Source organism: Schistocerca piceifrons, chromosome 8 (genome assembly GCF_021461385.2).
Source record: "Schistocerca piceifrons isolate TAMUIC-IGC-003096 chromosome 8, iqSchPice1.1, whole genome shotgun sequence".
Taxonomy (NCBI): Eukaryota; Metazoa; Arthropoda; class Insecta; order Orthoptera; family Acrididae; genus Schistocerca; species Schistocerca piceifrons.
In genome coordinates this window covers 339,595,922-339,612,711 of record NC_060145.1, presented here as the reverse complement: position 1 = coordinate 339,612,711, position 16,790 = coordinate 339,595,922, and the positions used below count along the sequence as shown (strand labels likewise).

The window sequence follows — 16,790 nt, the reverse complement described above, 5'->3', positions numbered from 1 at the left end:
ATGCTTTAAATAACTACTCTACTAAATGCCAATAATCAATAAGTGAAATCAAATTAAGAAGATGTGTTATCAAAAACTACTTACAATTTAAAATCTTTTTTAAGTGGAAGCTGATGGCAGCTAACAGAAATTTCCATTTCAAGACAGAGAAAATTGGTAACACATTAGAGAAGAATGAATGTGTTGCCGAGAGCTAATAGTAATAATTACTTACTCAGGGGCTGCAGTGCTGCACATTGCAAATTACCTTCCTAGCTGAATGTTGTAAGTTGGTCGCACGGCTCTGAAAGACTTACAAATGAATTTCATTAGTATGACAACCAATTGTACATTTCCAGTAGAACAAGGCATTGTACTTACACCTGCTCTGTCTGACTGTTGGCAGAGACATCTGGGGAGGATGCGACTGCTGCTGGTGGTGGCGAGTGTGTGGCTGGTGGCCGCCGTGGGGCAGGCAGGGTCCAAGCCGCCCAACATCGTCTTCATCGTCGCCGACGACATGGTGAGTCGCCGTCCTGTCCTGCCTTCAACTGGACAAATAGTATTATACATCCCTGTTTCTTAGGATTTCATGAGGGAGCATCTGACAGATACGTCAGTTACAGGGCTTGAACTGCTGACGTCAATTTGTTGCAGAATTACGAGACACCAGATGGCACGTTATGACTTTTTGAAGATCTAAAGTCTCTAACATTATTGCTTCTCATTATAGTAGGAGTTCTAAGTTTGTAAGAGATAAATGTAACTCCAATGCATCTTTATATCATTTGGCACCATGACTTCATTTCATGGGAGCCATGATTTCACCATCAACATGTTCAGAATTTACAGTTCATTATAGATTCTCCAGCTGCTGGTTGGTCTAATTGGCTCTTCCAGGAATCTTCCCTGCATGAGTGACAAACCCTATGGTATTACAAAGGACAGAATCAATTAAAACTAGTGTTTCGAAGTGACTGATATCTACTACTCAGTCGTACCTTCTCTACAGTCCGAGTAACGAGGTTGGGACCGTACTGGGATCTGTGTCAGGGGTCAAGTCTTATCATAAGCGAAATGGAATCCACAAGAAAAATCTTAAATTTTTTACTTGTAATAGGTAGCAATACTTTCCAGATACTTCTCTATATCGTCACCGCTCCGACTGAGACATTTGTTGTAGCATTGTACAAACTCTTCAATACTATCGTCATAGAAGGCAGCCGCCAATTCTCTAAGCTAGTCTACAGCTCGTTGTCTGGGCCAAAATGTTATCGTCTTAGGCAGAGGTTCATACAACAGAGACAAAAATCAGCGGGAGCCAAGTCTAGGCTTATGGTGGATGATGGAAACACCTTCCATCGAAAACGCTTTAGGAGCGTCCTCATTGCCTATGCAGTATGTGGGCGAGACTTGTCACGAACAAGAAAATGCACGACAATTAGGTCGTGTGAACTGTACGAAATCAGGCGAAAACTGTTACAGGTGTTCATACTTGGCTGGAGACATTATTGTTCTAGGCGTATTTACGTGCTCACTGTGCGTTCAGACGTGACGCAATCGACGGACATACTGGAGACACTGTCCAACACAGCTATTCAAAGCTTCATTGGATTTTTCACTGTGGTTTCCATTTCGCAACCGATCAGACCTTGCTTTGCGAATAGCCCTCACGTTTTTCAGTCGACTCATCTGGTTGAGCTATAATATGCCGCAGACTTAGACATAGACTTGTACGTTACAGTTCAGAAATTAAAAATTACTTGCAAGTGCAATGATAAGAGACAACTGTAATTAGAAAGGTTATAGAGAAGAGAGGTAACACAACGATCTACCCAGTGATCTGAACACAGAACAGTCCCAATCAAGTGCAAAAGAATACCAGAAGTGATATAAAAACCTGAATGACTTCCTAAGGTCCGCTTTTTTTGAGAAGGGTTAGAAGAAAATTGATGGCTGAAATGGAACGGCAAAGTAAATCAGGCATGTAATACATATTCGAGTTATAGGGAAAAGAGTAGGAAAACAGAAAAGTAATAAGCAACACAGACGAAAGTAAAATCCTGCTAAAACAACTGTTCATGAATATAATTCAGGAAACCGTCATAACGACCGTGAGTGCGATGTGCTGACAACACGCCTCTCCTATTGCATCCTCAGCTGAGGATGACACGACGGTCGGATGGTCCCGATGGTCCCCTTGTGGCCTGATGACGGAGTGCTTTTTTTATGAATATAATTCAGCAATTAAATACACTCTTCTCATATTTTAAAACTCTAAAGCAAAACGATGCTATGTATGCCGAGGAAATTAATGTCAAAAAATTAAAAGTAAACAGTTGAACAAGTGAGCTAAGAAAAGACTTGCACCTATCGAAAAATAGTTCTTAAAAAGGCTTTTGAAGTAAATGTAACAAATGAAGTTCAGAGAGGGTAGGGAAAGATATCTACCAAAAACTTCTGAAATTGTAGGTGACAGTTTTTCAGTATGTGCGTAATTATTCATTTCATTTACTGGCAATGGAAGTAGTCAATGGAGATTAGTTCATTTAAACGTGTCACGACTATCATCGGTAATAACAGTATCGATGAGAACCTGTCTTTTTATTTCGCGGTATTTTGCTCAACACTACACTGTTTTCATTCTCTAAACGAAACTTTATTACGTTTGGGGAATAGGCCCAAGCAGCTAGTGAAGACGAGTGGTATTGAGCCGAAGAATGTGTGAGACGTAACAAAACGTGTTGCAGGGCTGGAACGACGTGAGCTTCCACGGCTCGGACCAGGTGCCCACGCCCAACATCGACGCCTTGGCGTACCACGGGGTGATCCTCAACGGCCACTACGTGCAGCCAGTCTGCACGCCGTCCCGGTCGGCCATCATGACCGGGAAGTACCCCGTCCGACTGGGTGAGTCTGACGTCAGCTTGGAAGTAGCACTTCTTCGTCAGCAGGGCTCGTGAGCACAACGTATACATAGAAATCCTTCACCAACTTTGTAGCTTGCTTTGTTCATGGTTTCCTCTGATAATACCTGCACAAGTTTTCGTTCCTCCTTTTTCATTCCAGTTTAGCTCTCAAGCTGTAAGCTACTTCACTTCACGATTGAAGTTGCTTTATGGCTGCGTTAAATCAGTAAGCATACCGGTCTTACAACCGAGTGGTCTTATTTCTACATCTGTCAACGCTTTCAAATTCAGGCTTGAAATACAAAAATTTTCTATCTACAATTTTTCAAACAACCTTCTTAGATGACGACGGACGCTGTTCACACAATGTACGGACTGAAAACCAGAAATAAAACATTATAAACTTATCCTTGTAAATTTGCACAGCTGATTGGGAAAGAATATCGCAGGACATTGCCCAAATAAATCAAACGTAAGTTAAAAATGTTGGTATTAAGAGATACGAGGATTGCAACTTTGATCGTGACAAGTATTTATTACAAATTATACAAAGTAGATACGAGTTTCCGATGTGGAAGTCGTGGAATACACTTAGCAAACGGCTCTGAGTTCATCAGTCCCCTAGAACTTAGAACTACTTAAACCTAACTAACCTAAGGACATCACACACATCAATGCCAGAGGCAGGATTCTAACCTGCGAGTGTAGCGGCCGCGTGGGTCCACACTGAAAGGCCGAATATCCTTAGTAGCACTAGTTGTATTTATAGTTCGAGTGAAGCGGTCCGTTCCCCGACGAATCTCTGCAATAGTTTTGAAGGGAATACCATGAGTTTCTTCCTTCAGTTTAGGATTCAAGCTGAAGTCACAAGAGCTGTGGGTAGTGTGATAGGTGGTACTGTACTTCCCAGGCCCGTCGACTGAACAAATCAGTCACAACTTGCACCATATGCGCCAGAGCATTGTCCTGCAAAAATGATGGGCTCTTCATGCAGGAAGTGTCGCCGCTTCTTTCTCTTGGCTGATCAGTTTTCCGACACAGACTGCAACCATCTTAGAGAAAGAAGTGACGGCACTTTGTGCTAAGCCCGCTCATCATTTTACAGCATAATGTTTTGACGCATATGGCGCAAGTTGCAATTGATCTGTTAGATCTGCGGTGTGCTGTACCACCACTGTAGTCCCAGGACTTAAGCCCTTGTGACTTCAATTTGATTTCTAAATTGAAGGATGCACTTTACGCCATTCGTTTTACAATTGTTACATAAATTCGTGGGGCAATAGACCGCTCCACTCGAACTATAAACACAACTAGCGCTGCTAAGTATATCCTACTACTTCCATGTCGCTGGCAACGGGTTATACACAATGCTACTCTGAAGGCCAATACAACTTTGAAACATAAATTGTAAACACATAGATCCACTGCTAAAGTTCCAATCCTCGAATTTTCGAGACAAAATCTCTTGTGTAAGTATTTTACACTATTGTGTCCAGCAACAGAACTCGTGTTGATCAGAAACGGCTTCCAGACCCTTAACGACCATCTGACTTGGATCACCTGTCATTTCTCACAGCATTGTTCTTTGAACTAGACCCTTGGAGATATCTGTCGCCATTCTTGACCACTGAGAACTGGTTTCCAATCTTTAATACCTCTGCTTCAGTGGGAAGCAAAATTGAAGGCTACCTCCTTCTTTCGATCTCGCCAGTAACTGACGACGATATTTGCCCATTGAAACCCGTTTTCCTACATCAGTGAAGCCCCACTAACTTTGCTGACCAAATATTTTCCCGTTCCCATGAGTTGCTCCACACATGTGCCCTCTACGTGTGTGAGCGCTGTGACTAATGGATCCCCCGTGTTGTTGCAGGCATGCAGGGCCACGTGATCCTGGGGGACGAGGTGCACGCGCTGCCCGAGGGCAAGATCCTGCCGCAGTACCTCAAGGACCTGGGCTACGTCACCAGGGCCATCGGCAAGTGGCACCTGGGCCACTACTCCAAGGTCTACACGCCCACCTACCGCGGGTTCGACTCCCACCTCGGCTACTGGAACGCCGGCGTCGGCTACTATGACTACATATTTGCAGACCAGGTAACCAGTCGGCTTCTTTTCTGCGTTTCAGTTCATCTCACAAATTCCTTCGGACCTGCAGAGGGGGTCGGTGGCCACTGTAAAAGCATTAAATTATAGTAATAAATGTCTTGGTGACTAATTATTAAACTCTATAACCAGATTCAGTTTTGGAGTCATTATATGATTCAACGATTACAACAATGACATGTAGTACTGACTATGCGTGTTTACATCGTTGCTATATTCCTTGAATTTAATGATGACTGCAATATCAAAAGAAGTCATCAGTATAAAGAGACTAACATGTGACCAAGAGATTGATCTCTATGGCTTAATCATCTCATAAAGTCTCAGGAACTTTTACTTGCAGCTTTATTAAGAATGGCTTCACTCTTGTAAATTTTTAATTAGTCCCTTGATACAGTTTCCCAAGTGGCTACATATGAGATGAACATAAACGCACAGCTGTTGCCTGTCTCACAATTTTCAGAGTGGTTGTCAACACCACATGTTCATTTGGTGTTCCCAATCTATGTCTTATGAAAACATAGTCATCTTTTAAAATAAAACAAGTATATATTGGCGTCAACCTATTGGGTGCCCAGTTAAATGTTTCAGCAAAAATATCTCTGGAACAGCTATAGATATTGAAAACCGACTTATTCTAAAACGTCAACTAATATTATTGTCAACGCAAACTTATGTTTATTTAATGTACATTCCATACTGTTTCTTATAGAATCAATAACATAAAAAATCACAAAAAGAATGGCTTTTGTTGCAGCGCAATACGTGAATTACATCCTGAGAAATTCCAAAGGGAAATTGATGTTTGAAATGAACAAAACTCACCGCTGTTGGACAGTCCGAGATGCAAGCGTGAACTCCACATTGCTCGTAATCGCGATGTGATCGACGTACTACGAGTCAACAAACGCTGTACATATTGCTATTTACACTGCTTATTAAATGGACTGGAAACAATATAGAGGTCCCATCACCCACGATGAAAAATAAAGACAGGGTTTGTTGGTTCATACTTTATTTATCGCTACTGCAATACTAGAATGTTGCATCGTAGAACGTCATGATTACGACCAACGTGGGGTTCACGCTTGCATCTCGGGATGTGCAATAGCCTCGCGTTTCGTTTATTTCAAACATAATCTTCGTTTTGCAGTTTCTCGTTATGTAATTGACGTATTACGTTGCAATCAAGACCATTCTTTTTATGATTTTTCAAATTATCGATTGCGTAAGAAACGACATGGGGCACCCCTTTTTAAAAATGACGTAAGTTTACCTTGAAGATAATAGCTGCTTACGTTTTAGAATGTCTCACACTATTTACTTTCGTGAGCCCCTTGCCTTACACTCATGATCGTGAAAGTTTGTTTTCAGTGTCTATAGCTGTTCCAGAGGTATTTGCGGTGACACGTTTAAAAGGACCAACCTGCATATCACAAACATATGGGGCATTTCATCAATCACCGTGTAGAAATATCTGTGCTTCAAACCCTGTCATGAGACAACATTTACAGCGGAGCCTGCCAGCAGTGTAGAAAACATGTCGTTCACGTCCTTATCTGATACAGCATGTATCTGTATCAAGATCATTCCCAGAAAAACCTGTACCCCACTGCAACGTTATGTACCGCGGAAACTACTGTATGGAGCATAGTGGAAACAATGTCGTACAAACATTAACAAGTTCCTGTTCTCTCCCATTAACACATGATTTGAGGGAAAAGTAACTGTTCATATATCACAGTATTATTGTAGTAACTCTGATGTTACTCTCGTGATCTTTATTCAGGTTACACGACAGTGAACTGAGCCAAATGTTGCTCAACACCTGTTCCCTAAATATACTGATTTGGTAAGCTACTGTATCTTCCTTCAGTTATTCGCATTAAATTCCTTTTGTATATCCCCTACTTAACAATCGTATTAAACTCTAATTATCAGCAGAATCTCTTCTTGAATTATTTTCAGTCGCTGCTGTCGTTATTGTTGTATAAGGCCTTTAAAAAATGGCACAATGCTCTAGAGTTAGTCGCACTGACATATTATGTATGCTTTTATTTTTATAGATGCACTGCAATTTCCCAGAAAGAAGTCGATGTTTTCATCTGACCTCTCCACTACTCATCTGACGTATTGATACCATTCCGCATAGCTTTGTAATACTACTTTAGATAGGTAGGAGATATGACAGTCTGCAGTAACTTACCACCAGCCTTGTAACAGAATATTCACTTCAGAGGAAAAAGATGTCTTCCTGATTGCCCTGACGAACCATTCTTTACTCTACAACGACCGTCAATGCATCTGATCATGCATTTCCGGTATATATGTGCCACGTTTGTCTGAAAAGGGTCGAATATCTCCACAAAGTAGCAGACTGTAAGTTCCACGCTCCACACATCGTCTTGGAATGACACACCTTACCTATCTTAAATGAATGAGCAACTACGGTGCCACTGTATGAACTGAACATACAAAATGTTCCGTGGATTTTGTGGTAACTCACCTAGGTGTTCAGAAGATTTGGTGATTATCGTTTATGGGCACGTACTGATCAAAAAAATGGAAATGATCTTCTGGCTCATTGGCCGGGAGGCCCCTTACGGGGTAGGTCCGGCCGCCTTGGTGCAAGTCTTGTTACATTCGACGCCACATTGGGCGACCTGCGCGCCGGATGCGGATGAAATGATGATGATGACAACACAACACCCAGTCCGTGAGCGGAGAAAATCCCCGACCCAGCCGGGAATCGAACCCGGATCCGTAGGGGGACAATCCGTCACACTGACTACTCAGCTATCGGGACGGACGGGCACGTTCTAATGTAGTGCTTCTTTAGATGATGAAAAATGAGCATTAGAATGTCGAATTTCGCATTACAGTAAATAAGATTGTTAATTTTCAGTGTGTGGTCTCTTGACCAGAGACTGTCCTTTTTAAGTAGTGTACGGGGTGTAATGAGAGCTAGAGCTTTTGCTATGGAAAATCATGTAACGGCTATTACGTTTTCCCCGGCAGGGTGCCCACGGGTACGACCTGCGCGAGAACCTGACGACGGCGTGGCAGTACAACGGCAAGTACGCGACGGACGTGTTCACCGAGGAGGCGGAGCGGCTGATCCGGGACCACGACACGGAGCGGCCGCTGTTCCTCTACTTGGCGCACCTCGCCTGCCACCCCGGGGACCACTCGCAGCTCATCAACGCCCCGCAGGACCTCATCAACAGCTTCTCCTACATCTCGCACCCCGACCGCCGCATACTCGCAGGTGACCCGTTTCGCAGCGCTGGTTACACTCTCTTACTGCTTTCCGTCCTATGAACACCTTCATCACCAGTGAAGTGATGCTGGGATGGAACATTTAGTGTCCAAAATGGCACTTCAGCGTGTTGTTCATAGCTTATGGTATTAATATGACTCAGATATTATTATACACCAAGGTCTGTAAATTATGGTATAATAAGTGGTAATGTTCTTATGTTGACAGCGGTGATGGCGAAGATGGACGAGTCGGTGGGGCGTGTGGTGACAGCCCTGCACGAGCGCGACATGCTCAACAACTCCATCATAGTGTTCGTCGCCGACAACGGGGCGGGCAGCGACGTCAACTGGGGGTCCAACTTCCCGTTCAGAGGCGTGAGTCGAGTTCTCCTACACTCTCGTACAGTCTGCAGTCGATAATGATTTGCTTCATTTTCAGAAGCCGTTAGCCAGTTCCACATTTCTAGTAGTAAGTAATGTTGTGAGGACAAATAAGCCGGCTGGTGTGGCCGATCGGTTCTAGGCGCTCCAGTCCGGAACCGAGCTGCTGTTACGGTCGCAGGTTCGAATCCTCGGGCATGGATGTTTGTGATGTCCTTAGGATAGTTAGGTTTAAGTAGTTCTAACTCTACGGGACTGACGACCTGAGATGGTAAGTCCCATAGTGCTCAGAGCCATTTGAACCCTTTGAGGACAAATAAACACCAGATCAAAAATGTGAAAGGATCGACAGTAACTTAAAACTAATGATACAGCTGCTGTTGTAAACGAATCGTTTTGTGGATGTCGTCGACTGATCTTTAAAACTGTCAGCAGACAATTCTGTACAGAGAGTCTGATTCAAATGGCTCTGAGCACTATGTGACTTAACATCTGAGGTCATCAGTCCCCTAGAACTTAGAACTATTTAAACCGAACTAACCTAAGGACATCACACACATCCATGCCCGAGGCAGGTTTCGAAGCTGCGACCGTAGCGGTCGCGCGGTTCCAGACTGAAGTGCCTAGAACCGCTCGGCCACACCTGTCAGCAGAGAGATTCTCTATTGGGGTATGTACTAGAGGGAGATATTTTCATTTACTTAACCTGTTAGTACGAATACAATAATGGAGGAATAATGGAGGAAGACAAGTCTTGTTGACTGCTCAAGTTTTAACGCAAGATAACGCTACGGCATTTAACTGCAGTTTGAAGCTACTATCTCACACTTTCTGTTGTAAAACATACGTAGTAGTTGTTCTTATAGTTCAGACAAGGAGCACGAAACTCTTGCAACGGGCGCATAAATTTCCTACTATTCTCTTCTTCCTGATGATGATTCTTCCAGAAATACAAAGTCTACTTTTTTTTTTTTTCAAGGTCCGATTTGTCGCGAAATAAAATCCGCAACAAAAATAAAAAATGCTTTATTTGAAACATTTAGCTACACTTTCCACTACTTCTCTACGTAGTCGCCGCTCCAACTTCGATAAGCCGCTCAGGGTAGCCGTGCGGTCTTAGGCGTCTTGTCACGGTTAGCGCGGCCCCCTCCGACGGAGGTGTGAGTCCTCCCTCGGGCATGGGTGTGTGTGTGTGTGTTGGCCTTAGCGTAAGTTAATTTAAGTTAGATTAAGTAGTGAGTAAGCCTAGGTACCGATGACCTCAGCAGTTTGGTCCCTTACTCCTTACCATAAATTTCCAAATTCCCGACTTAGATATTTGTCATGACGTTGTAGCAACTGGTCAGTACCCTCGTCCCAGAAGGCAGCCGGCCGTGCTTTCCACCAGATCTCTACAGGTAGTTGCTGCACCAAACAGTCGTCCCTACAGCCAGCGCTTCATGTGAGAAAAAAGATGAAAGCCAAGACCGGGATTTACGGTGGGTGATCAAACACCTTGCATCGAAAACGCTGCAGGAACTTCTTTGTTCCAGATCAAGTGTGCTGCCAGGCATTGTCATGAAGGGCAACTCATGATGACAACATTCCTGTTGTGCTGGTGTACCTTATATATTTCACCTCGTAACATGCGATGGCTTTCACAGTACTAATATAGATTTGTATATAGCTATAGATGTGTAGCATAGAAGTGTTACAGGAGATGCTCAGGTTCCAGTTATATCTACACAGCTCCACAATTGCCACAACAGGGTCAAAAAATTTACATATCAATTCCCTCGCCAATGTGTTGTGCCTCGAAAAATTGAAGCTAATCCGTTAAACAATGTAAATCATTCACAATATGTAACATGATATATGTTGTGTGAAGTGATGTGACGTGTTGCGCTGCTTTGTTTGCAGATAAAGAACAGCCTGTGGGAGGGTGCGGTGCACGGCGTGGCTGCTGTGTGGAGCCCCCTGCTGCAGAACACGTCCAGGGTGGACCACGAGCTGATGCATATATCGGACTGGCTGCCCACGCTGTACGCCGCAGCAGGTACGTCCAGGGGAGAGGGGTGGTGGGAAGAGGGGACAGGGTGCTCATTTGGTAGCCAGGGAAACAGTCATAGGCAGTGCCCGCATCAGTAGCACACACATTATGTCCTGAAATACATGTAACACAACTACACTGCCTGACAAAAAAGAGTGAAGTACCAAGAAGACATGACCTGTTGTGAATGTACGTTTCTACAGCCACACGGCATCAGCAGGTATCACTGATTAGAATTTCAGTTCTCTGCGACAGTTACAGCATTCAGCAGAGTGCATTAGCATTTTGTTGGCATCAGGTGTGGTAAGGTATATGAGGGACATGAACAGTGTCTTACGTTGAATGATCACTGCGAAACACATGGAGATGCCGTGTAATCCAGAGAGCTTCATCAGCACTGACAAGAGTTAGAGACAAGCCTCATTTTGCGTCTCTATTTGACCGACTGATCAAATTTTGCAGTAACCAAACAGTGGCCCAACGTTGGAATGCATTGGAATGTGAGGGCCAGAATACTCGTTGCCAAGTAGCAGTCGACTGTGTCTGACCTCCACAAGGTTGAAAGGGGGGAGGGGGGGATAGCTGTATTGTGCACCAAGCTCATCAAAACCACTTAACATCTGTAACTACCATCTGATAACAAGTTATGCACACTGTACAACACACTGTGTCTTACTGCACCATTCATTTGAGCCATACTAGGAAATTACCATGCAATGCATGCTCTGCTGTTAACAGCACAATACAGAGTGCTTACATATGGAGTGGTGCGATGACTAGGAAGCATGGATTGCTAATGAATGGCTTTGAATTATGCTCAGTAAGGAATAACGGACCTGCACTACCCTCGATGACCATCGTTGGTGAGTATAGCGGCGACCTAGGTAGGGGCCACATTCTACCAATGTTTTGGAGGGGTACAGCTGTTGTACTTCTGGAGTCATGGTGTGGGGACTTTTGGGTACGAATTCAGTAGCAGCTGGCAGTCATTGAGTGTGCAACAGTTTGTCATGGACATTCTGCCTCCTTATATGTTACCTCGTATGCGACAGTACCGTAGTGTTACTTTTCAGCAAGACAATGCACATCCAAATACAGATTTGTCTGTTTAGTGATGTTGAGGTATTCACGTGGCCGGCAAGATCCCCAGATCTGGCACCAACAGAACCTGTACTGTACCAGTGCAGACATCAACTCCGAACCAGTGCCAGTGTTCAGGATATCAGGAATCGTTATTAGAGTTGTGGGACATCTTGCCTCATAACAGGGTTCCCAACTGCATACAGACCGACCAGTGCCGGAGGCTGAGGCGGGGGGAGGGGTGGGGATTGTACATCATCACACATACAAGTGGGCTGATATACCAAGTTATTTGTGTATTTGATTCGTTTTCGTAATCGCTGAAATAACATCACATATCCTCTCAGCCCATGAAGTTTTGGTTTATTTCCTCCTCCCCATCTTGGTGTGCTTCATCTTTACTGTCACGTCATTTAGTTGGCACAGCTGTGCATTGCGATTAAATTATGGGTTATGGGTCATATTCCACATCTCTTTAGAAAATGGTCTTATTGAAATCATTACTTTCCGTCAAAGAGTGTACAGTTTCGCAGTAGGCTTAATTTTCTTCAGAAACATAGCACTGTGAAGATTGCATTTAATTTCTAATAAATATTTTACATTACAGTTACTTCTCACTCACACTGTTGCACTGCACGTAAGTATAAACTAATGCTTTCACAATATATCTATTGCAGCGTTATTCTGCAGAGCACAAGTACCTACTTCGCGTTCATTTTGAAAAGACTAACTCCGTGCACCTTTCCTGTGGCCAACACCTGCTTATCGTCCAGGGGCAATAAAATGGATATTTTGGAGCACATTCATTACTCTCCTGTACAAAGAATTTTTATTATGATTTTTGCAACTAGAAACAAAAGTCCTTCATGTCAGAACATGATGTATTATAGCAAACAGTCTATTGTGTATTAAACGTGGTAATTCGTTAGACGTAATTTTTCTTAATGTTTTCGCAGGAGGTAATGCGTCAGACCTGCCGGACGACCTGGACGGCGTGAACATGTGGCCACGGCTGGTCTCTGGAGAGCCCAGCCAGCGCACGGAGATACTCCTCAACTACGACGAGGTGGCCGAGAACGGCGCCGTCCGCGTCGGCGACTGGAAGCTCGTCAAAGGTCAGTAGCAGCCCGACCCGTACTAGCGTTGTCTGGAACCTATCAAATACATCAGACGCTGTACTACTGGGTCAGTCCACGTCACACAACAGTTGCAGTTGTGGAATGGCACAGAGAACTTGTGTCTGCGATGAGCATAGAGTTCATCTATAGAGGGTGTAACGAGTATAGCTGCAGATAGCTTTATATGTCGTACATTAAATGTGTTGGACTGTGCGGCTGATCCCGGCGGAGGTTCAATTCCTCAATCAGGCTTGGGTGTGTGCGTTTGTCCTTAGGATAATTTAGGTTAATTAGTGTGTAAGCTCAGGGACTAATGACTTTAGCAGTTAAGTCCCATAAGATTTCACACACATTTGAACATTAAATGTGTAAACACTTCAGTGTATTGGTTGTTTTTTCTCTATATCTAACAGGCTTCCCACAAACACCTCACATAATGTACTACCTGATGTTTTCTGCACAGTTGTAACTGCATCATTAAGTGGACTACAGCTGTCGTTATACGCTTACCATGTTGTGTCCACACGTTCACGCTTCAATACCTGACTTCATGTCGAGGGGAAAATTAGCATTAATGGATTACTCTTGCCACATGATCTCGCAGGTAAAATCCACCACTAAAAAATACGACTTATAATAGCTATAATTGTTAATGTGCAGATGATGTATATCCTGATATAATTCTGTTCAGTACATCATCCTCAGTCACCAGTATCTGCACTTACGCCCATTACATCCTGTATAAGTCTGATGCGTGTTATAAGTTTAATTCTGTATTAATATTCAGTAAAATCGTACCTAGTAGATCGAAAAAAGTTTTGTAAATATTTGCTGTCTTAAGGCAAATCATTGATAAATGGGAAAGTTGATGAGATATTTAGGTGGAAGGATTCCGCCAGGTAGTTATATGATGATAAAATTTTGTGACTATACTTTGGCCATGAAGGATAGAGAAGCATATAAACAAAAAAACCTGAGTATCGACATGGCACAGTAAGAATTAATAATGGATACTCGATTCTTGAAGAGCAGGGGCACATTTCTTACTTTGTTGCCACTGGCAGTGTGCTATGGAAACCAGTGTTGACTGTACCAAAGAAGGAAAGTGTACAATATAGAAAGTGGTTACTCATATGGTGTTCGCACATCATGTAGTTGTTTCCGTGAGATGTGTACAAACCAGCTGGAAATCCTAACAAGTGATCAAAGAAGGGTAGCTACACATATCTAAATTATTTAATGCACACTGCGCCTTCTCATGCGGCGAGAAAAAAAGTAGCAGGTGTGAGAGGAATGAGAGAGTATGAAGAAGTAGTAGTTTTTATGAAGTCGAGCCATTTACTGTGAATTTAATGTTGTAAGTTGTTTGAATCGAAACGGTAAGCGGTGTGCTGGTGCGGCAGGTGTGCAGAACAACGACTACTACGCCGGGGCGAGCGGCGCTGAGGACCCGCTGTTTACGCCAGCCTACGACCCGGAGGTGGTGCTGGCCAGCCCAGTGGGGCAGGCGCTCTCCAGCGTGGTCGGGGCGTCCCCAGAGGCGGAGAACGTGCTGCGGCTGCGCGCTGAGGCGACCGTGTCCTGCCCGGAGCGGCCCGCCCACGGACTGTGCAACATCACGAGCAGCAGCGGCTGGTGCGTCTTCAACATCAGGCAGGACCCATGCGAGGCGGGCGACGGCGCTCCCGCCGACATGCCGGAGGGCCTGGTGGACACTCTGCTGGAGCGGCTGGAGACGCTGTCGCAGCCGCTGATGCCGCAGCCGGGGGCCAACGTCACGCAGACCGACCTGGCCGACCCCAAGCGCTGGAACAACACCTGGGTGCCCTGGGTCGACTGCATCGCCGACAACGCAGACCCCATGTGCAATGTCATCACGTAGTGGCCGCTCTCTCTTTCAACACTTACTTTGCCTCAATAGTGTGATGTAGCTATGTAAAGAGCAATAAATGGCTGTCACATATCGGACTTCTTGAATTTTCCTCAACATTATGTGTACCTTAAGATCAAGTCCACTACAATACCTACGACAATTGCCCCTTTCGTGATATGTGTACACTGGCTCACCTAATCAGTTAGCAATGAAAGGGTGTTACTTGTCGTATTTACTGAGATGACTGTCAGCTATGGTCCTGAAGAGGAACCAGATGTAGCTCCTAGTGTAAATGGTGTAGCTAATATTCTGGCATTTACAAGCAACTGTGGAAAGTGAGGATGAACTCCTCGTTTCATAACAGCATTGAAAAGGGACGTTTGGATAAAAAAGAATAAATGGATCTAACTAGATGCAACGAAAAATCATGAAAATTACTCAGACAACCAACCTTATTACACGCTACAACGCTGTGAACTAGATAGTTTACCATCTGCTCATGAAGAGGAAAGTCAAACACAAAGGCAAAGTACCTGAAATAGATCATGAGTGTCAGGAGGAGTCCAATGCTCTCACTAGCCCCCTCCAGATGTCAGAACGAACAAGGCTATCAAGGAAAACAAATCTGCTAATGTCTCCAGACTAGATGCCTTCCCTTTGGAACAAATTAAAACACTTCACTCACTATCAGGTTATAACATGACAGTTCGGGTACATTCCATTACAAGAAAGCTGCCTCTTACTATTCCATAATTTCAACGACTCATATTTCAGTGACTTGTAGCTTAAGAAAGCGGATACTGACAGCTTCGACTCAGAGCAGTTACTGTTAGCCGAATACCAACAGTACGGTTTATTACTTAAAACTTATAATACGTGCAGTTTAGCAATATTCTGAATACCATCGCATCACATTGAACGTTTCATAGGGACACTCTAAAGTGAAGAAATGCGACGTGGATAATTATATTAAAAGTGAATTAGGATATTAATCCGAACAGTGCTGCCAGGTGCACCGTCTAAGCTCCACTCGACTCGACCATAAGCTGACTTTCTCCAATACCCTGCCATACTAAGCGCTCCCGCCCAACAACAAACATCACATAATAATTACCTTGGAATACCACCTAGGAAAAATCTGAGTTAGTAAAATATATGCTCTGCAATAAAGTAGGTCGACAAATTTACGATGGAATGCTACACATAATGACAAATATTTTGACTTGTGACGATATAGGATCCTGACATCTCCCCAGATCAAAAATAAATAAATTTCGCCTGAAAATTTATGGGGACATGAAGTTTCAGTATGTAACTGAAAACTTAAGAACGACCCCAGCAGACACGAGACACAGAACAGAACAAGTATACGTATTGTTAAATTAATAAGCATATGGATTATTTACAATCAGTACTTGTCACAACGTGAAAATGTATCTTTAAAGTTGAATTATATGTGGCGCTATCAAAAGTTCTTTATACTGTGATCAAAAAAGTTTGGCAAAGAAAGACAAAAAAGAAAACATTCAACAGTAGGCGTCCCTGACGAACAACAGTAGTAATTAAACACAAAAGAAATTACAGACATTGGCTGCATGTGGCCACTGATGTAAACCAACGGGATAAATTGAAAATCTATGCAAGATCTCCTTCTTACTTGGCAGATGCTCTGACCAGTGTAGTCAGAGCGTCTGCCTAGTGAGAAGGAGATCTGGATTTGCATCACAGTCCGGCACACATTTTCATCTTTCCCCATTCATTTACATCAATAGCCACCTGCAGCCAATGTCCGTCACTACTTTGTATTTGATTCATAGTGTCTGCTGGATCAAAACTGTCTCTGTTCTTTCGGGTACGTCCAAAAGAACAGTCACCACATATACAGTATTAATTATGGTAATGACACCATTAAATGCCTGGTGGTTATAATTAAAATTTCCCTATTTAACACGTTATAACACGGAAACTAATTACCATACGAGTACCCGAGTACCAAACTTAGTAGCGTTTATGTCCAGAATATGTGGTGCATGTTTTCCATGGTTCACAGCACC

The 16,790-nt window shown here is 43.6% G+C and overlaps 1 protein-coding gene across 1 annotated transcript; it reads left to right on the top strand.

The window, feature by feature from the left end:
- The first annotated feature begins 400 nt into the window (after positions 1-400).
- LOC124712332 (arylsulfatase B-like) lies at positions 401-14,745 on the top strand. Its single transcript, XM_047242626.1, has 8 exons — positions 401-502; positions 2,730-2,889; positions 4,762-4,985; positions 8,013-8,262; positions 8,482-8,630; positions 10,536-10,671; positions 12,702-12,860; positions 14,267-14,745. The coding sequence occupies exons 1-8, from the start codon at positions 401-403 to the stop codon at positions 14,743-14,745; spliced, it is 1,659 nt and encodes a 552-aa protein (XP_047098582.1).
- Positions 14,746-16,790: the final 2,045 nt, after the last annotated feature.

Bases quoted from the DNA above. Each gene is read 5' to 3' on its own strand.
- LOC124712332 (XM_047242626.1), top strand. From the start codon at position 401: ATGCGACTGCTGCTGGTGGTGGCGAGTGTGTGGCTGGTGGCCGCCGTG. The intron at 503-2,729 runs GTGAGTCGCCGT...AACGTGTTGCAG, and splicing joins TCATCGTCGCCGACGACATG to GGCTGGAACGACGTGAGCTT. The intron at 12,861-14,266 runs GTCAGTAGCAGC...CTGGTGCGGCAG, and splicing joins CGACTGGAAGCTCGTCAAAG to GTGTGCAGAACAACGACTAC.